Source organism: Thrips palmi, unplaced genomic scaffold (assembly GCF_012932325.1).
Source record: "Thrips palmi isolate BJ-2018 unplaced genomic scaffold, TpBJ-2018v1 HiC_scaffold_10, whole genome shotgun sequence".
Lineage (NCBI taxonomy): Eukaryota > Metazoa > Arthropoda > Insecta > Thysanoptera > Thripidae > Thrips > Thrips palmi.
Genome location: NW_023144621.1, coordinates 16,256,032 through 16,272,486, shown reverse-complemented (window position 1 = coordinate 16,272,486; position 16,455 = coordinate 16,256,032). Strand labels below are relative to the sequence as shown.

The 16,455-nt window shown below is 51.6% G+C and overlaps 2 protein-coding genes across 5 annotated transcripts in view; one reads left to right on the top strand and one right to left on the bottom strand.

The window, feature by feature from the left end:
* Positions 1–9,796, bottom strand: part of LOC117653991 (reticulon-1-A) — a 30,620-nt gene extending 20,824 nt beyond the window's left edge. For 2 of the 4 annotated variants that reach the window (XM_034400098.1, XM_034400108.1), the window contains exons 1-2: positions 9,467–9,796; positions 8,414–9,193 (exon numbers count right to left, since the gene is read on the bottom strand). In XM_034400098.1, the coding sequence (XP_034255989.1) occupies positions 8,414–9,193; positions 9,467–9,479 (793 nt within the window). In that variant the 5' untranslated portion in view covers positions 9,480–9,796. Of the gene's footprint in view, positions 1–5,632; positions 5,675–8,413; positions 9,194–9,466 lie in introns of those variants that run through there. The other 2 variants (XM_034400134.1, XM_034400143.1) reach the window with 2 other exon arrangements.
* LOC117653973 (serine palmitoyltransferase 2) lies at positions 1,512–15,168 on the top strand. Its single transcript, XM_034400058.1, has 11 exons — positions 1,512–1,667; positions 10,001–10,294; positions 10,994–11,185; positions 11,304–11,604; positions 11,683–11,901; positions 11,983–12,146; positions 12,252–12,413; positions 12,490–12,616; positions 12,690–12,825; positions 12,927–13,056; positions 13,158–15,168. Exons 2-11 carry the CDS (start codon positions 10,163–10,165, stop codon positions 13,257–13,259), a joined length of 1,665 nt encoding a protein of 554 aa, XP_034255949.1. The 5' UTR covers positions 1,512–1,667; positions 10,001–10,162; the 3' UTR covers positions 13,260–15,168.
* Positions 15,169–16,455: the final 1,287 nt, after the last annotated feature.

The following is a 16,455-nucleotide window of genomic DNA, read 5'->3' as shown; positions in this document are numbered from 1 at the left end:
CCGGCCGGCCGTGCGGCCCGGAGAGAGATGACCGATCACAACGCGCCGAAACGCCAAGCCGCGAAGCTCCGACCGGCACGCCACGTCACGTCGCACGATGTGGGATTGTCACATGTGTCACACAGTCCGCGTGACATCGCGACACTCTGACACGCGCTGGTTCCGCGGTTCGAATACCCGTGCTGGGTTTCTCATTTCGAGGCTTTCGGCCAAGTTGCTGAGGTTCGACGGGGAGAAAGCGCTCTCCCTATTGTCACTGACTTTATTAAAAAAATTTAAAAAAACACGCGCCAAGTGCCGCACTTGTAATCCCAAAAGAGATAAGCGTCTCCTGAAGGCCGTTCAATTTCTGCCACAGATTACAGTGGAGGACACCGCGGCACAAGATGCACGTTCTGGGTCGGTCTAGATACGAATCCGGTACAGTGCGTATGCACAAAAACTTTCGTCCGCTCTGTCTGTCTCTGTCTCTCTCGCACACCCGCACGAGAGTGGGAAAGGGACAGAGAGTCCTAACGACTGTCCGAAATTAATCAGTGTGCAATATAACTGTAATAATGTCGGTGTGCCGGTCGGTCCCGCGAGGATGCTCGCCCAGCGTAACCTTGACGCATGTCCCGGCACGCCACAACACCAATACGTACTACTACGCCTGACCGCGGGCCGGCGTCCACAAGTGGCGACCACAAGGGCGGATCCAGGGGCGGGTTCAAGGGGGGGGGGCGACTTACAGGAGCCACATTTTGCCTGCCTTCCAGCCAACTGAGAATAAGGCCCCCCCTCTCTCTCTCTCGCACTCATGGGGCGTCCCGTATAGGTGCGAGAGAGTCAGACCGACAACAGCCCCCGTTCGGAATCCGCCCTATTCCCACTCTTGGACCCGTGCCTGGATGGGGGCACCAGCAGCGGCGAGGCCACAGACACGGTTCGACGTAGCGGCCTGCGCGGTGCATCACCTCGCATGTCACACTGTGAGTGTGTGTTGGCGGGCAGAGCGTTCACGTAACACGCCGGCTGAGGCCCAAGCGGTGTCCACAGGGCCCGTCCGGCCCGTCCGGCCGAACACTGCCCCAGTGCGCCAGCCGAGCCATTCCCAAGGACCATTTCGGCGCTGTAGGTCGCTAAACAGGACTCGAATCGAGCGTGTGACCCCACCGATGGATTCCTCGTTCGGAGAGCAATCCATTGGTGGGGTCACACGTTCGGTTCGAGTCCCATTTTGCGACTCTGGGGCTCAAAACGCGTCAAGAGTTTCGGCCGCCTCCACCGGTCTTCTGGCCCACTGTGGGCCGCCGGGTCCGAAATAAGCCCCGCCGGCCTTGCCAGCCATTTAAAATGGAAAGCCACCACCAATCACGGAGCCCGGGCCCTTCCCTGGGCCGCCCTGCCCTGCCCCACCGCCAGCTAGACCGCGAGCCAAGCGCCCGTCTGTCCGCTTATCTGTCTGCCCGTCCACTGTCGTGGCGGCGCCACACCGCGACCACACCGCCGTTTGCACGAACCGAGAGACAGTAGACGAGAGTCGGCCATCCGACGTGGGAGCCAGCCCCGCGCGACGCGACACTGTGTCAGTGCGCGAATACGTGCGAGTGTGTGTGTGAGAGTGCGTCGACGCATTGGATACATCACACCACGCGCCGGTAAATGGACCGCCCAGCCTGAGCCAGGTGAGTCACGTGGGGGCAGTGTCGCCAGGACTTTACCGCTCGCAAAGCGAACGAACACGGCAGGACTCTACTGCGCACCGGCTTAAAGTACATAAACCTATAAAACCACGCCGAGCCGCTCGGGAAACCCTCGGAGATAACTAAACTTCGCACTAACAAAAAAGTTATCCCTTGGGACATCTATTTTTAACGCCGACACTGAGCACGTCGTATATTTTCTGGGGCGCGAATTTATTTCAACTAGAAACTGAAGGATAGACAGCAATCAGTCTTCTTGAAAGCTAGAATTTTCAAAGCCGGTCTATTTTTGGGGCAAAGCTAATTATCTTTGAGATTTGTGGGGGGGAAGGCTCATGAGAAAATGAAGAATGCATTGTCTTCGGTGTTTCGGCGAGTTTTCTTGCACCTCAAAGAGACACCCCACCCCCTCTCCCTTTCTCTTCTTCCCTCCCCTGAAACAACTGCTGCGACTTTCCAAAAAGGGCCTGGCCACCCAAAGCATTAAGAAAAACTTGTTTTAAAAATAATAATAGTTGGCAGAACTGTAGACATTGGATGCAATTCGAGGCGTTCGAGATTGCACTGCTAGACGGGGCGACGTCAGGTGGCGCTATCGCTTACAAGATAGCGAGGCACACTCGGAAGAACATCCTCGACGAGGGTGACTCATCGAGTGCCGGACATGACGGAGCGGGAAAAAAAGAGCGAAATCCGTCAAAATGGTACCGAGGTTGCTATGCCGCATTTTACGTTTCGGACACTGCAGAACCGCACGAAGTATTTAGGTCCCTCGAAGTGAGGTCCCTCTTCGTTACACAGGGCACTCCGCAATTTAAAAAACTAATCCCTGTAAAGCTTACCTATTTGATAAAATTAATAAAAACAAAATTTTTGCAAAAAAAAATCAAATTTTTTTTAAAACAATTTTGGCGCTTTCTCCATGCCAACGAGACGACAGCCGCCGCTTCACTATTGCCGCACCGAGAGGAAACACACGAAAAAGCACGAGTCTCGACAGGGGGAGGGGAGAATAAAAACAACTAAAAAATAAAATGCACACACGCCGAGGGCCGAGGCTCGAGGCGATGTCCTATCTGCATCATGCGATGTCGCTCCGTTCCCATGCATGCTGTCCCAGCGAAAGATCGCCACGCCATATCCCACCCGCCACGAAAACGCCGCCGGTTGGCCAGAACGCCTCCCAACACACTCTCTCAAAAAGTCTTTCACTTCCACTTTCAAAAAAAAAAAAAAAATAACAAGGGTCTCCGCAAATCCGCAAAAAAATTATTTCATCTTCACGAAATAGTCGCAAGGATCCCGGTAAATCAGCAACATTTCCATGATTCATAGTAAAATATGCCGCCGCATTTTATGGGTCCAAAAGATAATCAGGGAACTTCGTTTCACGAAAATCTTTGACGGGATTAGCCGAAAGAAATTTACAGTGCCCGGCGACCCCTTTCTCTGCACCACACTGCACCATGCCGTGCCGCGCCAAGCCAAATTGCCACCGCGCTGTCGGCCGACGCCGCGCGGTCAAGGATGCCTCACTCCAGCATAACAACCGCATAAAAAGTTTTAAAAAAAGTCAACAAATTCAAAACGCGCGCGTGCTCCAAACAGGCGAGCCTCGCGAGAGCGCAGGGACACCATTAAATCAGTTTGCGAGCGCGATTCGGTTTAACCGCCACGGGTTTGCAGTGTTCACTCTCCGACCGATTATTTCGTCGGCAACGCGTTGACGTTTGGGAGCATCAAGAAGATCGTGTTCGGAAATTTGCGTACGAATTTACTGGCATTTGCACGTGTCTTACAGACGAAATCGTGTAGATGCACCCGAACGTCAACGGTTGACTAACGAAGGGGACGACAGGGAGTAGCAGGGCTAGATCAGGGAGAGGCGAGCGCCTGCCGTCCGCCGGGTAGGCAACGCGGCCTCCACAACGCACGCCGGCGGAGCGGGTGGCCCGCCCTCACGTTACCATTACCATTAGAGGCTAGGCTAGGCCAGGCCGCAGCGGACGCATTCCGCACGCTCTTTCTCTCTCTCTCTCTCTCTCTTCTCTCTCTCTCTCTCTCTCTCTCTCTCTCTCTCTCTCTCTCTCTCTCTCTCGCACTCTTACGGAACGCCCCATGAGTGCAAGAGAGAGAGAGGAAGAACGACGCGGCGATCCGCTTTGGCGAACCGGCCCGGCGAATATTCATTCCACGTGCCCATTTCATCAATTAGCCATAAAAAAAGAGAGAGAACGAAACTTGCACGCAAAGCCGCCATTTGCCCCCAGCCGCGAACACTTTCCAATTTGAACTTGGTTGTTTTTATCACGGGCATCATCGCGTCTTTTACTAACTGGGTTGCGGAAATGCCCATCGCGTTGGGCTGTTTGCGAAATAATAGATCATTTTAAGCACGTTGGGGGCACCTAAAAAGAGGATGGAAATGAAGGCCTATACCTTGAGTGTACAGAAAAATTCCACGGTGGCCGGTCCCCCCAGTACTCGGAAGAAATAAAGAATACGATATTTCCGCGCGCTCCAACTGTTTTGTATTTAACTTTGAGGTCGGGGACGGAACCGCGAAGCTTGACGACCAGTCCAGCGAGTGTGCCAACTTGAAGCGCGAGAAAGGCCAGCAAAGTCAACCGCAAGTAGGAACTCCCTTTTTCGGCACGACTTCCGGCCCGGCCGCCGCCCCCTTCCGGTCGCTCCAGACACTCGCGTCGCCTCCCAGCCTTCCAGGCCTTCCAGCTCCGTGCTCGGCAACACCGCCTCGGCCGCCGACCGGCCTGGCCGTCTGCAATAACCGTTTCGCACCGATGATTTCCCCCCCCTCTCCCCTTCCCCGGCGCGCGGGGAGGGACAGGTGGCACGCGCCTCGGTGCACCGCGCCAATCGATACGCCATGCAAGGAGCCGCCACGCTCACGCCCCGCCACGGGGCCATTACGCACGGCACTCACTCACTCACTCACTCACTCACAATGAGTGACAGGGCCCGGCCGATACAACGCACGGGAGTACCCGCACTACAGGACTCGGCGATACCCCACGCCCGAACGCCACCCGCGACGGCAGCACTAAAAGCCGCACTGCGGGCGGCGCGGGGTATCGTCGCGTGACGGGTGGGTCCGTCCGCACTGCACGCTTCCTAGCTCGCAGCGTGGCCGCGGTTTCAACTGAATTAGGCTTTCATTGCTCCTTCAGTTCACCACGTTGGTTGCCACTCATTCTCCCGAGTCGAGAGGGCCCAGGTCGACACAAAGGCAGAAACTGCGCCACCTCTCTGTGTCTCTCTCGCACGCATGGAGCGCCCCGTTGGAGTGCGAGAGAGACACCGAAGGGGCCGGGTTGCACAACTTGCGGGCAGCGCCGCCCCCGTGGCGTCGCCAGGCGTCGCCGACCCCTCGAGGGGCCCCGGCGCCACGCCCCGCACCGTCCTGCACGCACCCCTTGCGCCCGGGGTCTGTCCGTCTGCCTGCTTGTCTGTCTGTCCGCCCGTCCGTCCCCCCGGCGGGGCGGCCAGCCCTAGCCATTCACCTAGAAACCCCAAACAGAAGGCGACATCGGCACCAAAAGGCAGTGGTGCACCAGGACGGCACTGGGCTCGCCTTTGGCCGAGCCTTTGGCCGTCCCGCGCCCCGGCCTTCCCCCTCGGGGGGCTGCAGATGCTGCCGCCTCGCTATCGAGCGGCCCCGCCCTCGCCGCCCCTCCCCCAGCCGAGGGTAGCGTCCCGGCAAAACTACCCCCGCCGCGCCCCGCCGCGCCCCCGCACGCCCCGAGCTTGTTGCTGGAGGCAAACAAAGGCATCGGCGACGACGCGCGCACGGCCGCGCCATTTTTCATACTCTGCAAAGTGGCGCTGTCTCTCTCGCACCGGTACGGGACTCCCCATGAGTGCGAGAGAGACAAGACCATCGGAATCAGTCTGCTGGGCAGGACGTCGACGACGTCGTCGCCACTCACCGGACAGCTGGGCCAGGTCGGCCAGCCCGGGGGCGGACGCGCGGCGCTGCAGTGCGGGCCGAGCCGGCCGCTTGGGCCGCGGCAGCGTGGAGGGAGCGGACGCGTGGAGCCCCGCGCGGCCTGCATGGCCTCCGTGGCCTCCATGATCACCATGCTGGCACTGGTGCATGTGCAGCACGGTGTGGCGCTCGCCCTCCTCCAGGAACATGGCGGCAACCGACCGAGGACGCCGTCAACCGAACGAGGACGCCGTCGACCAATCACGCGAAAGGCCCCAAAGGTCGTCGATCACCACGCCACACTAACCAGCGCGCCCACGACGGCCTCGTCCTGGGCCGACGCACGCGCGACGCGCGCTCAAGATAAGGACGGCCGTGACGTCACCGTCGTATCATCACCGCCGCCAGGGCGTGTTCCCGAGGCGTTCCCGGACCATTCGGGGCCGTAAAACGGAGGCCAATTAGTCCAGGTGACGGTCCGCCCAGCCCTTCTTGTCCAATTCGTTCCCCGCCGCCATAAAGTAGTGCCCGACGCGCAACGCGGCGCAAGGCACACAAGGGCGCGGCGGCTAGAGGCGGGGCGGGGCGAGGCGGGGCGTTAGCGGCACTGAAAGTGGGAAAACCGCGGCAAGGCGGTCAGGATGCCGCTGCTCCACGTCATCGACAGCGCGAAAGCCTCGCGGCAGACGAGGCTAAGTCTGGAGCTCCGGCGTGTATGAGGTGCATGCACTGGCCCTCCCTCCACCTCCACGCCGCGGCACGCCGCCCCGTCGTGCTCCACGGAGTGCACGAGGCCGCCCCGCTGACGCCCCGCTGGCCTAGTGCGCGGCCCCGCGGCCACCAGCGCGGCTCTGCACACAGCCAGCTGCACCCAGCTGTTACCTGCTCGCCACTTTGCGCCCCGCCCCAGGGCCAGGAGGGCCAGGGCCAGGCCCAGGGGGGCGCGGTAATTCGAGAGCCGCTTCCTCCAGCCCCGCCCTGCAAGGGGTGTCTCGTGTCCGTCCGGAGGCCGGCCCGACGCCGACGAGAATCAGGAAACCTCTTCATCGCGCCAGAGTAGAAAACGGCAGAAATTCAGAACGCACGCTTCGCAGTGTGCTAGCCGCGTCGAAGGGCGTCCTCCTTCGATACCTGCTTTGCTTCACAGTCGCCGGAATTTCGGTCCCTCCTTGTTTAGCCCGCTTGGGGTACACCGCGCACGTAAGGCCCGTCGGCCGCTAGGCCGGCAGAGCCATGCACAGGCACGGCCCGACCAGGCACCGCCCGGCACCGCGCACCGCTCCATAAGGCTCCGCGAGGCACCGCGCATACCGCGCACCGCGGCCAGAAATACACGCCGCCTCTCGCGCCCCTCCGAGAGACGCTAGAGGGGCAGGCGCCGTCTAGAGAGCCCGGCGCCGCGGCCTTGTAGATACGGCCGTATAGAGAGGCAGCCGTCTAGGCATCCGTCTAGAGAGACAGGCGGGCGCCGCCGAGACAGGGAAACGCACGCCGGCATTTCGAGAACAGCGAAAGAAGCGGTACAGTACTTGAAAGTCGATGAGACAGACGCAGCAGCCGGCTGCCTCGTGGCGGCTATCGCGTCGCCTCTCCGATTCCTGGACGCTTGGCAGGCTTGGCAGGGTATCGTCATCGACATGGGCGTCGCGGCCCCGGCAGGCCCGGCGGGCCGGTTCGCCGTGATGTCATCGGTCCGAAAACGATCCGACGGCCCGCTGTAAGCGCTGTACGCGCTGTACCCGATTGGAGGCCGCGAGGGGCATGGGCGTGGCGGAAGACGCGATTCGACTCCCTTTCGGACCGCCTAGACAGTGTCCACCAAGTCCACCCTCTCCCCATGAGTGCGACAGAGACAGGGCGAGCGAAAATTAATCCCCACCGCACGTCGGACGGCAGCGGGACTCGAGGCTCGAACCCGCGACCCGCAGAGGAGGTGCTTGGTTCCCCGCGTCACGTCGAGATGGTCGGCCGGTGCGTCACCCCACTGCAAAGCCTGCGAAGCCTCGACGGCCAGCTCAGCGCACGGCGGCGATGGTGACGCAACACTGCGACACAGCGAGCCGCCGCCGAAAGCCGCCGAAAGCGTGCGAACGTTGCAGCCTCCAGCGCCTCCAGCTCCGTGCCTCCAGGGCCTCCAGGCTGGAGAGCTTGCTGGAGGAGAGCGCAGCTCGGCCCTCGGCCGTCAGAACGCGGTGCGAGTGCACCTGAGTACACGGGGTACCAGTCCAGTCCGGCCCAGTCCAGCCGCGGCGCCGGTAGCAACCGTGCCTTCGCTCCCTTCCCCACCCCTCCCCACCCCCCTCGCTGTCAGTGACCCTGGCTACGCTAGGCTTGGCGGCTTGGCCGTGCCGTGCCCTGATGCCCAGCGCCGTGTCAAACCGCCATGCCGCCACCAAGCACCGCGGCAACCACGCCGCGGAGCCACGCCGCGGAGCGCGAGGGGGCGGGGCGGGGCGGGGCGGGGCGGGGCGGGGCGGCGGAGGCGCCATCCCGCCAGCTCGGCGTGGTCACGGTGTACGGCCAGGGCCTAGGGCCCAACGGGCCGGACAGCGACCCTTGGGATCCCACAGCAAAACTCAAGGCCACCCACCACATCATGGACAGTACAATAGTGGAGCGGTCAAATCACAGGCAACATCGAAAGCGCAAATTGCAGCAGGATGACTCTACCGCATAGGAGTTTTGAAGCTCTTGTTATCAGCCATATCATAAGACACGGTTTAATACAGGCAGCAGTGTGTCCTTCACCATTGAAAGCGAGAACTGAATAATAGTGACTCACCTAAACCATCGCAGCTCTTACAATCACCAGAAGCGACCTTCTTTGGAGGTGCAGGTGGTGGTGAGGAGGGCTTGGAAACCACAGGTTTAGGTTCAGGCTCCTTGACTTCCTTCTTCTCAGGTTTCTTCTCGGACTCCTTGAAAGACGGAATGGGTGCTGCCTGGGGCTTTGGAGGAGGCTCTGGAGTAGGATCCCGGACAGGGGTGGGTTCTCTGACAGGTGAGGGCTCTCGGAAAGGCTCAGGGGAGGGTTCCCTGACAACCACAGGAGAAGGCTGACGGAATGACGAAGGTGAGGGCTCCCTGAAAGGATCAGGCGAAGGCTCCCTGGGCAAAGGTTTGGAGAAGAAATCTTCGAGAGGATCTGGGTTTGGTGGAGGAGCACTTTTCTTGGGAGAGAATCCAAAATCATCCAGTGGGTCATTGAAAGCAGGGAGCTGGGGTTTGGTTTCGGGTAATAGGTCTGGAGATGGAGTTTCGTGGCGAATCACCTCATCCTCGAGACTATAATCTTCTTTCTCAACAGGAGATCCTGAGAACTGACGATCCATAAAATTGTCTCCAGCAGCAGGAGTGAAATGCGGCTGAGACTCGTGATGTAAGAACGACATAGTATCCATGATGTCCTTGCCAGCTGGTGAGGGAGATTCGTGGAGGCGTTTGTCGTCTCTGAGTGGCTCGGCAAAGTGCTGAGGGTTCTCAGCAAGACGACTGCCCCCACCAAGGAAGTCATCCAAGGGGTCGTGCTTCGGGGATAGCTCACTCTTGAACGCCTTCGCTTCTGGAAAATCCAAACCAAAATCATGTCCTGACTGTTTGGGTTGAATAAAGTCGGCAGTGTCATCGCGCTCCGGGTACATTTCCAATTTCTGCGCCGCTAAGTCCTCATGTAACACGTCCTGCGGGTTCATGGTTCTCTCCTTCTCACTCGAGGGCGAGAAATCCCCCTTGTAGGCGTACGCCTCCAAATGTTCGAAATCGTCCAGCGAGTCGTGTTCCCTTCGCATGGGCTGGGAGGGGCTAGAGCTCGAGATTGTGTGCAGGTCCGCCTTACCTTCAGTATCCATCCTTGCAGAATGCGATTCACCCTTTCTCAAGTCCGATAAGTTCACTGATCACTCCAAGCTGTCCAGCAGCTGACGCAAGAATTTAGTTGAATGGGCCGGACTGCGAGACTGCGGGTCGGCGACGGCCGAACGTCAGGTAGCGCGAACGGGGTAACTGTCAAACGAACGTGAAAACACCAACACACCAGACAGGAAAACAATCGAGTGCCGAGTGGTGATGGCGGATGGCGGCTGCTGGCTGTGCTGCCGGGCCGGCTCTGCAGTCTGCCTCCAACATCCGATCCGGACAAGATGAGTCACCAACCTCCTCCACAACGCCCCTCCCCGGCTTTTCGGCCCCCACCTCTTTCACAAGAACCTTCCCCGCTTTTCACACACGCCTCGACAACACCGAAGACGCTTCTGTTTTCAAAACGCGTCCGAAACTGGTCCGGTTACGCCCACGGACATGGACACGGAATTTCCCTTGCGCGACTCCGCGCCGCGAGTTGTGACAGAAAATTTGTGTTTTCTGCTTACAGTTGGTGCTCTTCCGAGCCGCACATGCGCAGAGCGCAGGAGGTGTTGGTTCCGACAGCTGCCGCTACAAGACACAGCGCTGCGCGCGGCACCGCACTGCAGGTGCGAAGCAGAAGCAGAAGGCGAAGGCCGCGGCGGGACATCTCCGCCTGCTGCGTCTAAACATGGCCACGGAGGGACTTCTTGACGGCGCCCGTCAACTCAAGATCCACGGCGCCAATGGCAAGCATTCCCCGAACGTGGCCAACGGCAAGGCTAACGGCGTGAAGCTCGTCAGGAAGAATGGACTCAGCCCCGTAAGTCGCTTGCCGTCGCCGGCTCGTGCGCACAGAGAGCGCCACTGGGCGGTGTCCGTACCCAACCCTTTGAGGGCAGGTTAAGCCTAGACCTAGAGAAGCAGGGCCTAGAAAAAAAGGGCGTCGCCGCGGTGACGGAACCGGCGCCCGGCCGCCCCCTTGCCGCCCCGCGACGCTCTCATTGGCACTGTTCTCCGAGCAGTCCCTGTCAAGTTCGGTCCTAGTCCCAGTCGGGCACAGGTTAGGAGTTCGTCCTTCTGTTCCACTGCATTGGAATTGGTCGACTCCTCGTGATCCTGTCTTCCCCAGGAGCTTCTTAAGCAAGTCAGGATATGACAGTCGGGTTGTCAGTCACAGAGCCGAAGGCTGCTGTGTCAAGTCTTGCGACGCACAAGACATTCAAATCAGGGGCACAAAGCTTTGTTTTCTACGTTATAAATTAGTTGGGTGATGGACAATTTCAGAAAACAAACTTTGACTGAGTTGAAAAGCTAGTGAGCAACATAGAATTTTGTACAGATACTTTCTTTTATCACTTGAAAGTCATACATGACCTCACATTCTATTAGGACAGTAGTGCTAGACTGAGTTAACACCCATACACTACCAACAAGAGGGGGGAGATCCGCTTCTGTCTTGATTAATAATATTGATAAACAAACCAAAAATGTTATTTAATTTATTTTTATTTTTGTGCAGGGTGTTCGCAATGGCATGGCTACAGATGTCCATTCCAAGGGAAAAGAAAAGATTCGCTCCAAAGAGTCCTTTGAAGAAGTGCCACTTTACACTGCTGTCATGACATATATGGGATTCTACTTGCTGGTTGTCTTAGGATATCTAAACCAATTTCTCTTTGCTCCTCCTGTTGCCAAAGAAAAGAACCGAAAGGTATCAGTTTTGGTTTTCTTCTTACCTCCAATTGAAAAATGATAAAAAATTCTTGCATGTATTTGTGAAATTTTGATCAATTAACTTACTTAAAACTTTGTTTTACTTTATTTTTCAGGGCTATGTTCCTCTCTATAACAGATTTGAACAATTTTATTCAAGATATGTATACAGGCGTATTAGAGATTGCTGGAATAGACCAATATGCAGTGTTCCGGGTGCTGAAGTTGTCTTAAAAGATCGAATAACTAATGATTATGGGTGGACTTTTGAGTACACTGGACTTGAAAAGAAATGCTTGAACTTAGGATCCTACAACTATCTTGGATTTGCTGAAGCGTCTGGTCCTTGCGCTGAGGAGTCGATAGAGTCCATCAAGAAATATGCATGCTCTTTGTGCAGCACTCGACATGAACTCGGTATGCGCTTAACTTATCCTCTTTTTAAATCAATGAAGCTTCAATTATTGCATTATTGAAACTAACCCTGTGTTGTAGGCACAAGTCCTATTCATCTGGAGCTAGAAGAAACGACTGCTCGTTTTCTGGGAGTGGAGGCAGCTATCACTTTTGGCATGGGCTTCGCGACCAATGCTCTAAATCTTCCATGCATATTGTCCCCTGGGTGTTTGGTGATCAGCGATGAGAAAAACCATGCATCCCTCATCCTTGGCTTGCGACTGTCTGGTGCCACAATCCGAGTTTTCAAGCACAACAGTGAGTTTATCAACATGGTGACTCTGTATTTACTTTGTCAGTCTTGTCTGACTTTAATGTTTCTAAAACTATTCTCTACAGACATGAAAGACTTGGAAAAAGTTCTACGCAATGCAGTTGTCCAGGGTCAGCCTAAAACTCACGTACCATGGAAGAAGATTCTCATTGTTGCAGAAGGAGTCTACAGTATGGAAGGCTCTATTGTGCATCTCCCTGAGGTTATTGCCCTAAAGAAGAAATACAAGGTTTGTCTTAAGTGGCCTGTTTCTATCAATATTGCAAAAATCAAATTATAAATTATTATTTTTTTTAATTTTTTTTAATTTACCCTTTTTTTCTTTTTGCTTCAGGCATACCTGTTCTTGGACGAAGCTCATAGTGTTGGAGCCATGGGACCAAGAGGACGAGGTGTTGTGGATTATTTCGGTGTTAATCCCCATGATGTAGACGTTTTAATGGGAACATTCACCAAAAGCTTTGGCTCAGCTGGAGGGTACATTGCTGGCTCCAAGGTAGAGACCAATTTTTTCACTGAATTCCAGAGCCTATTTTTCTTCCTGGTCTACATCTCTGTGTGTCTTCTTGTAGGAACTGGTTGACTACTTCCGTGTTAACAGTCATGCAGCTTGCTATGCATCTTCCATGTCACCCCCTGTTGCACAGCAGATTATCACTTCAATGCGCATAATCATGGGAGAAGATGGAACTCATGAAGGTAGTTGGCTCAATTTTCCCTTCAAATGTCCATTTTAAGACAGAAATTCTTATTAGTTTTGAAATCTTTTTAGGTCAGAAAAGAGTAATGCAGTTGGCACGTAATACAAGATACTTCCGACGGCGTCTCCACCAGATGGGCGTCATTATCTATGGCAATGAGGATTCTCCTGTTGTCCCTCTACTTGTTTACATGTTCTCCAAAATTGGGTAAGCTTAATTTTATGGTTTACATTCATTGATAATCATACAATGTTTTCAATGTATGCATTTATATACAACAATATTCCATTGCTTCCTTTGTTAAACAGGGCAGTAGTAAGAACTTTAGTGAGTAAGAAGATTGCAGCCGTGGGTGTAGGTTTCCCAGCTACTCCATTGATGGAAGGGCGAATCAGATTTTGTCTCTCAGCTGCCCATACCAAGGAACAGTTGGACAATGTGAGTTATTTGCATTAACTGTGGTAGTGTTAATTCCAAACAAGAAATGTCATTCATTTATTTACAAATTTTTCATCCGTTCTTTTTTTATTCTCTTACAGGTTTTGGACATCCTTGAAGACATAGCTGAAAGGCTTGGACTGAAGTATTCTCAGCTTCCTCGTTATAAGGGTGTTATTCAATATGAAGACGAAATAGAGTAAAATTTGAATTTGGAAGTGATCCAATGCAGTTGGCTGCCTTGCATCAAGGCACAAGTACAATCCTAAAACCTGTGTGGACATTGCACATTGACCAGAATGGCCCACTATTTTTGATACAGTGCTTTTATTGTTTTATTGTCAAATAAACTGTGCTTGACAAACTAGTTGGATATTTTAAGTGAAATACGGACAAACAAACTTCTGTTGTTTTTTTAGTGTACATACGGAAGTACTACAAGCAAGTTTGTGTTTTCAAAATTATGCCTGCTGCTCCTATGCACAAATATTATGTCAGTGTATTCTTGAACCCTTATTATTGCGGTCAACTCCAGAGTTTAGGAACTCTTGTTCTAAATCCTTCTTAGAGACGCAAGTGACTTTCCTCTCAGATCACTGACCAACAGTTCTTTTTTAAACTAGTTGACTTTCTTCTCCTTTATTAAATTTGTAAGTATTCTTAAAGCTTCAAGTCATTGGTCGTTATCAATGAGGCTCGTGGAAGTTGAAGTGCTGGTTAAGTTACAGTTGAGTCCTATAGGACTCAAAGGTACAGTAGTGCATAATGCTGAGGTTGTTGAGACATTTCCTCTGTTTTGCAAGTGGCTCAGGAACTATTTTAGTCATGTGTTAAGTTGATTTTTTTTTAAGATACTTGTTGTATTTGTTAAGGAATATTAATAATAGATGCCAGTTATTTTTAATATTTTGAACACATTTTCTTCAATTGTAAAAAAAATTGTTGTTTCCTTTCGCTCACTTCTGACTCATTCCATGTTTTGCATTTAATCGTGGATGTGAGGAAAATCACTGAGGATGCCTCCAAATTTTTTTCACTTTATTTTTAATAGAGTTTTCATTGAAAGACTTCATGATGTTCATAGCTAGTTGGAGTTAGTTACTTTTTAAACAATATTTTTCCAAATTTTGTTTGTTATAATTTGATAGATTACCTGAAAGGTCGCCTGAGTAGATTCTGAAATCATTTTAGATTGCTTGAAATTCGTATTTTTGTAAACATTTGCATTTTGAAAAAATATGAGTTATAATATTTCTCCGGGTAAGCAGAGTATGCATGTCGCCTCTTGACAATTACGTATTGCTTTTCACAATAATAAGCAGCTTTACGTATCTAATCCTGTGATCTGTGATGTTCACACTAAAACGCTTACTTTTCTATGGTAAGTCTTAAATCATTTGAGCACCTGTAGATGGTCCTTTTTTGCAAAGAGTGCCTATTTTCTGTCTAAGCCCTTGAGTTGTCGTTAGGTAACAAATCACCTACTTAGCAGTATTGACTGATATCCAAGGCTTTGTGGCATAATTTAGAAGCAAAGATTTCACTATCATTAGGCTACAACTTAAGTAACTCTCATACCTTAATAAGTTGAAGGTAGCGTCCGTCAAAAGTTGCTCCCGAATAATGGTCATCCCTGCATGTTCTGTATAGTAGTTTGTATCCCGTAAATGTCCTGTGTTATCTTCCATATTGATATGTTATGAAGACTTCAGTGTTGATATTTCCATGTATATGTTACAGAATGTGTTCATGTAGCAGATTGTTATTTGGTTGCACCAATGACAGTTTTGTCTTGCTTGCACCAAAGAAGATGCTTGCAATTAGATGTCTTTTATGTTCCTAATATTTAAGACTGTATTCAAAAGATCACAATCATATTAAATTATTCTTTGAGTTCTATCAATTAAATAGATGGTAGTTGTTTTTTTTTTTTTTTTTTTCATGAAGAGGTAAAAAAATTTTGTGATACTGCTTTCTTTAGTTACGAGTATGCATTTTGTTGCCTGTCACAATGATTGAAGCAAGGCTTATTTTTGTAACACAAATAGAACTATAAATGCAACAAATTACTTTGTGAAAATTTTGGAAAAATTAAAACATTTTTGCAATTTATCCATCATGCAGTGCATTGTGTGTTAATATAATTTTTTATCACTTTACATCTAGTTCTTTGTTACACCTGATATTTGTTGAGAGTCACATTGAGTGTGCGACCGCCACAGGAATCATTGCTTTTAGATGGCACGTCTTTTTATACCTGACCCATGTCAGTACAGTATTTATATGTATTTTACCAATATCCAATTATGTGAGGTGAGATTTGAAAACTTCTCTGCAAACTAAACTGTGAAACTTGTTACTATGCAGGTGTTCACACTCACAACTGGCGTGTATTTACAGCTATGCACCTTTAAGTGCATACTACCTACACTTTATAGTAAGTGAACTCTCTGGTTTCCAGTGCTGACACTATTTATTGGCTGTTAAGTTCATGTTGTACCGGCGGTGATAGCAAAAGATAAGGACAAAATAAATCAAAGAAGAGAAACAAACCCTCAGTGTCCTTTTCTTTAAAAAAAAGTTTTGACAGCAGCAGTGATTTTCTGGTTTGAGCTGTTCAAGCCACATGTCTTCACAAGAATGTTTTACATATATTCATACAATTCAACAGACACATGGAGAAAAAACAACACATTTTTAGTAATACTGATCATGGGAGGACTATAAATGGTTTACAGCAACATTACAGAGATGACAATGAGACAGTGGTAATTCTAGTAAACGCTGCTTCACAATCCCACAGCACTTTGGACATCAGAGAAGAACATTGTTCAATTTCTACAGACAAAACACCAATTAGAACATCAACTAAGGAGACTTCAAATTTTGGCTTCAGTAAACATATCGATCTTCCACCAAAATATGTATCATTCTTTATTTCTAATTTATATTGGTCAGAGGCAAATTACTTAAATTAAGTAAAAGTAATAAAAATAGACATTATTCAGAATACATCAATTGTGTGAAATTTACAAGTGGAGACTCCTGTTCCTCAGGTGATAAATGACCTGAAGTTATAGTCTCAGATGTATGCCCTGATGAAGGGTGATGAGTCTGTTGATTTCCAACTTTACAATTTTCTGATGGCATGAATGCAGAATTGAGATAATTAGCATTACCAGAAGCTTGTGATTGACTCCTGGCGGGCAATGCCTGTTGACCACAATACTTTTGCTCACCGCAACGGGAGGCTTCAATATTTTCTTGGAAATCGGAATATTGTTGTGCTGCAGTGGGAGAAAATTGTGGTGGAACAATAATGGTGCCTTGATGCTGGTTCTGCTGAGGAGGGCAACTGCCCACATATTGTGTGGGTTGACGGTTCATATCATTAGTGTA

Excerpts from the sequence above, each read along its gene's own strand:
- LOC117653973 (XM_034400058.1), top strand. The coding sequence starts at position 10,163 with ATGGCCACGGAGGGACTTCTTGACGGCGCCCGTCAACTCAAGATCCAC. Across the intron at positions 12,617-12,689 it reads AGAAGATGGAACTCATGAAG|GTCAGAAAAGAGTAATGCAG; the intron begins GTAGTTGGCTCA and ends AAATCTTTTTAG. Across the intron at positions 12,826-12,926 it reads TACATGTTCTCCAAAATTGG|GGCAGTAGTAAGAACTTTAG; the intron begins GTAAGCTTAATT and ends TTTGTTAAACAG.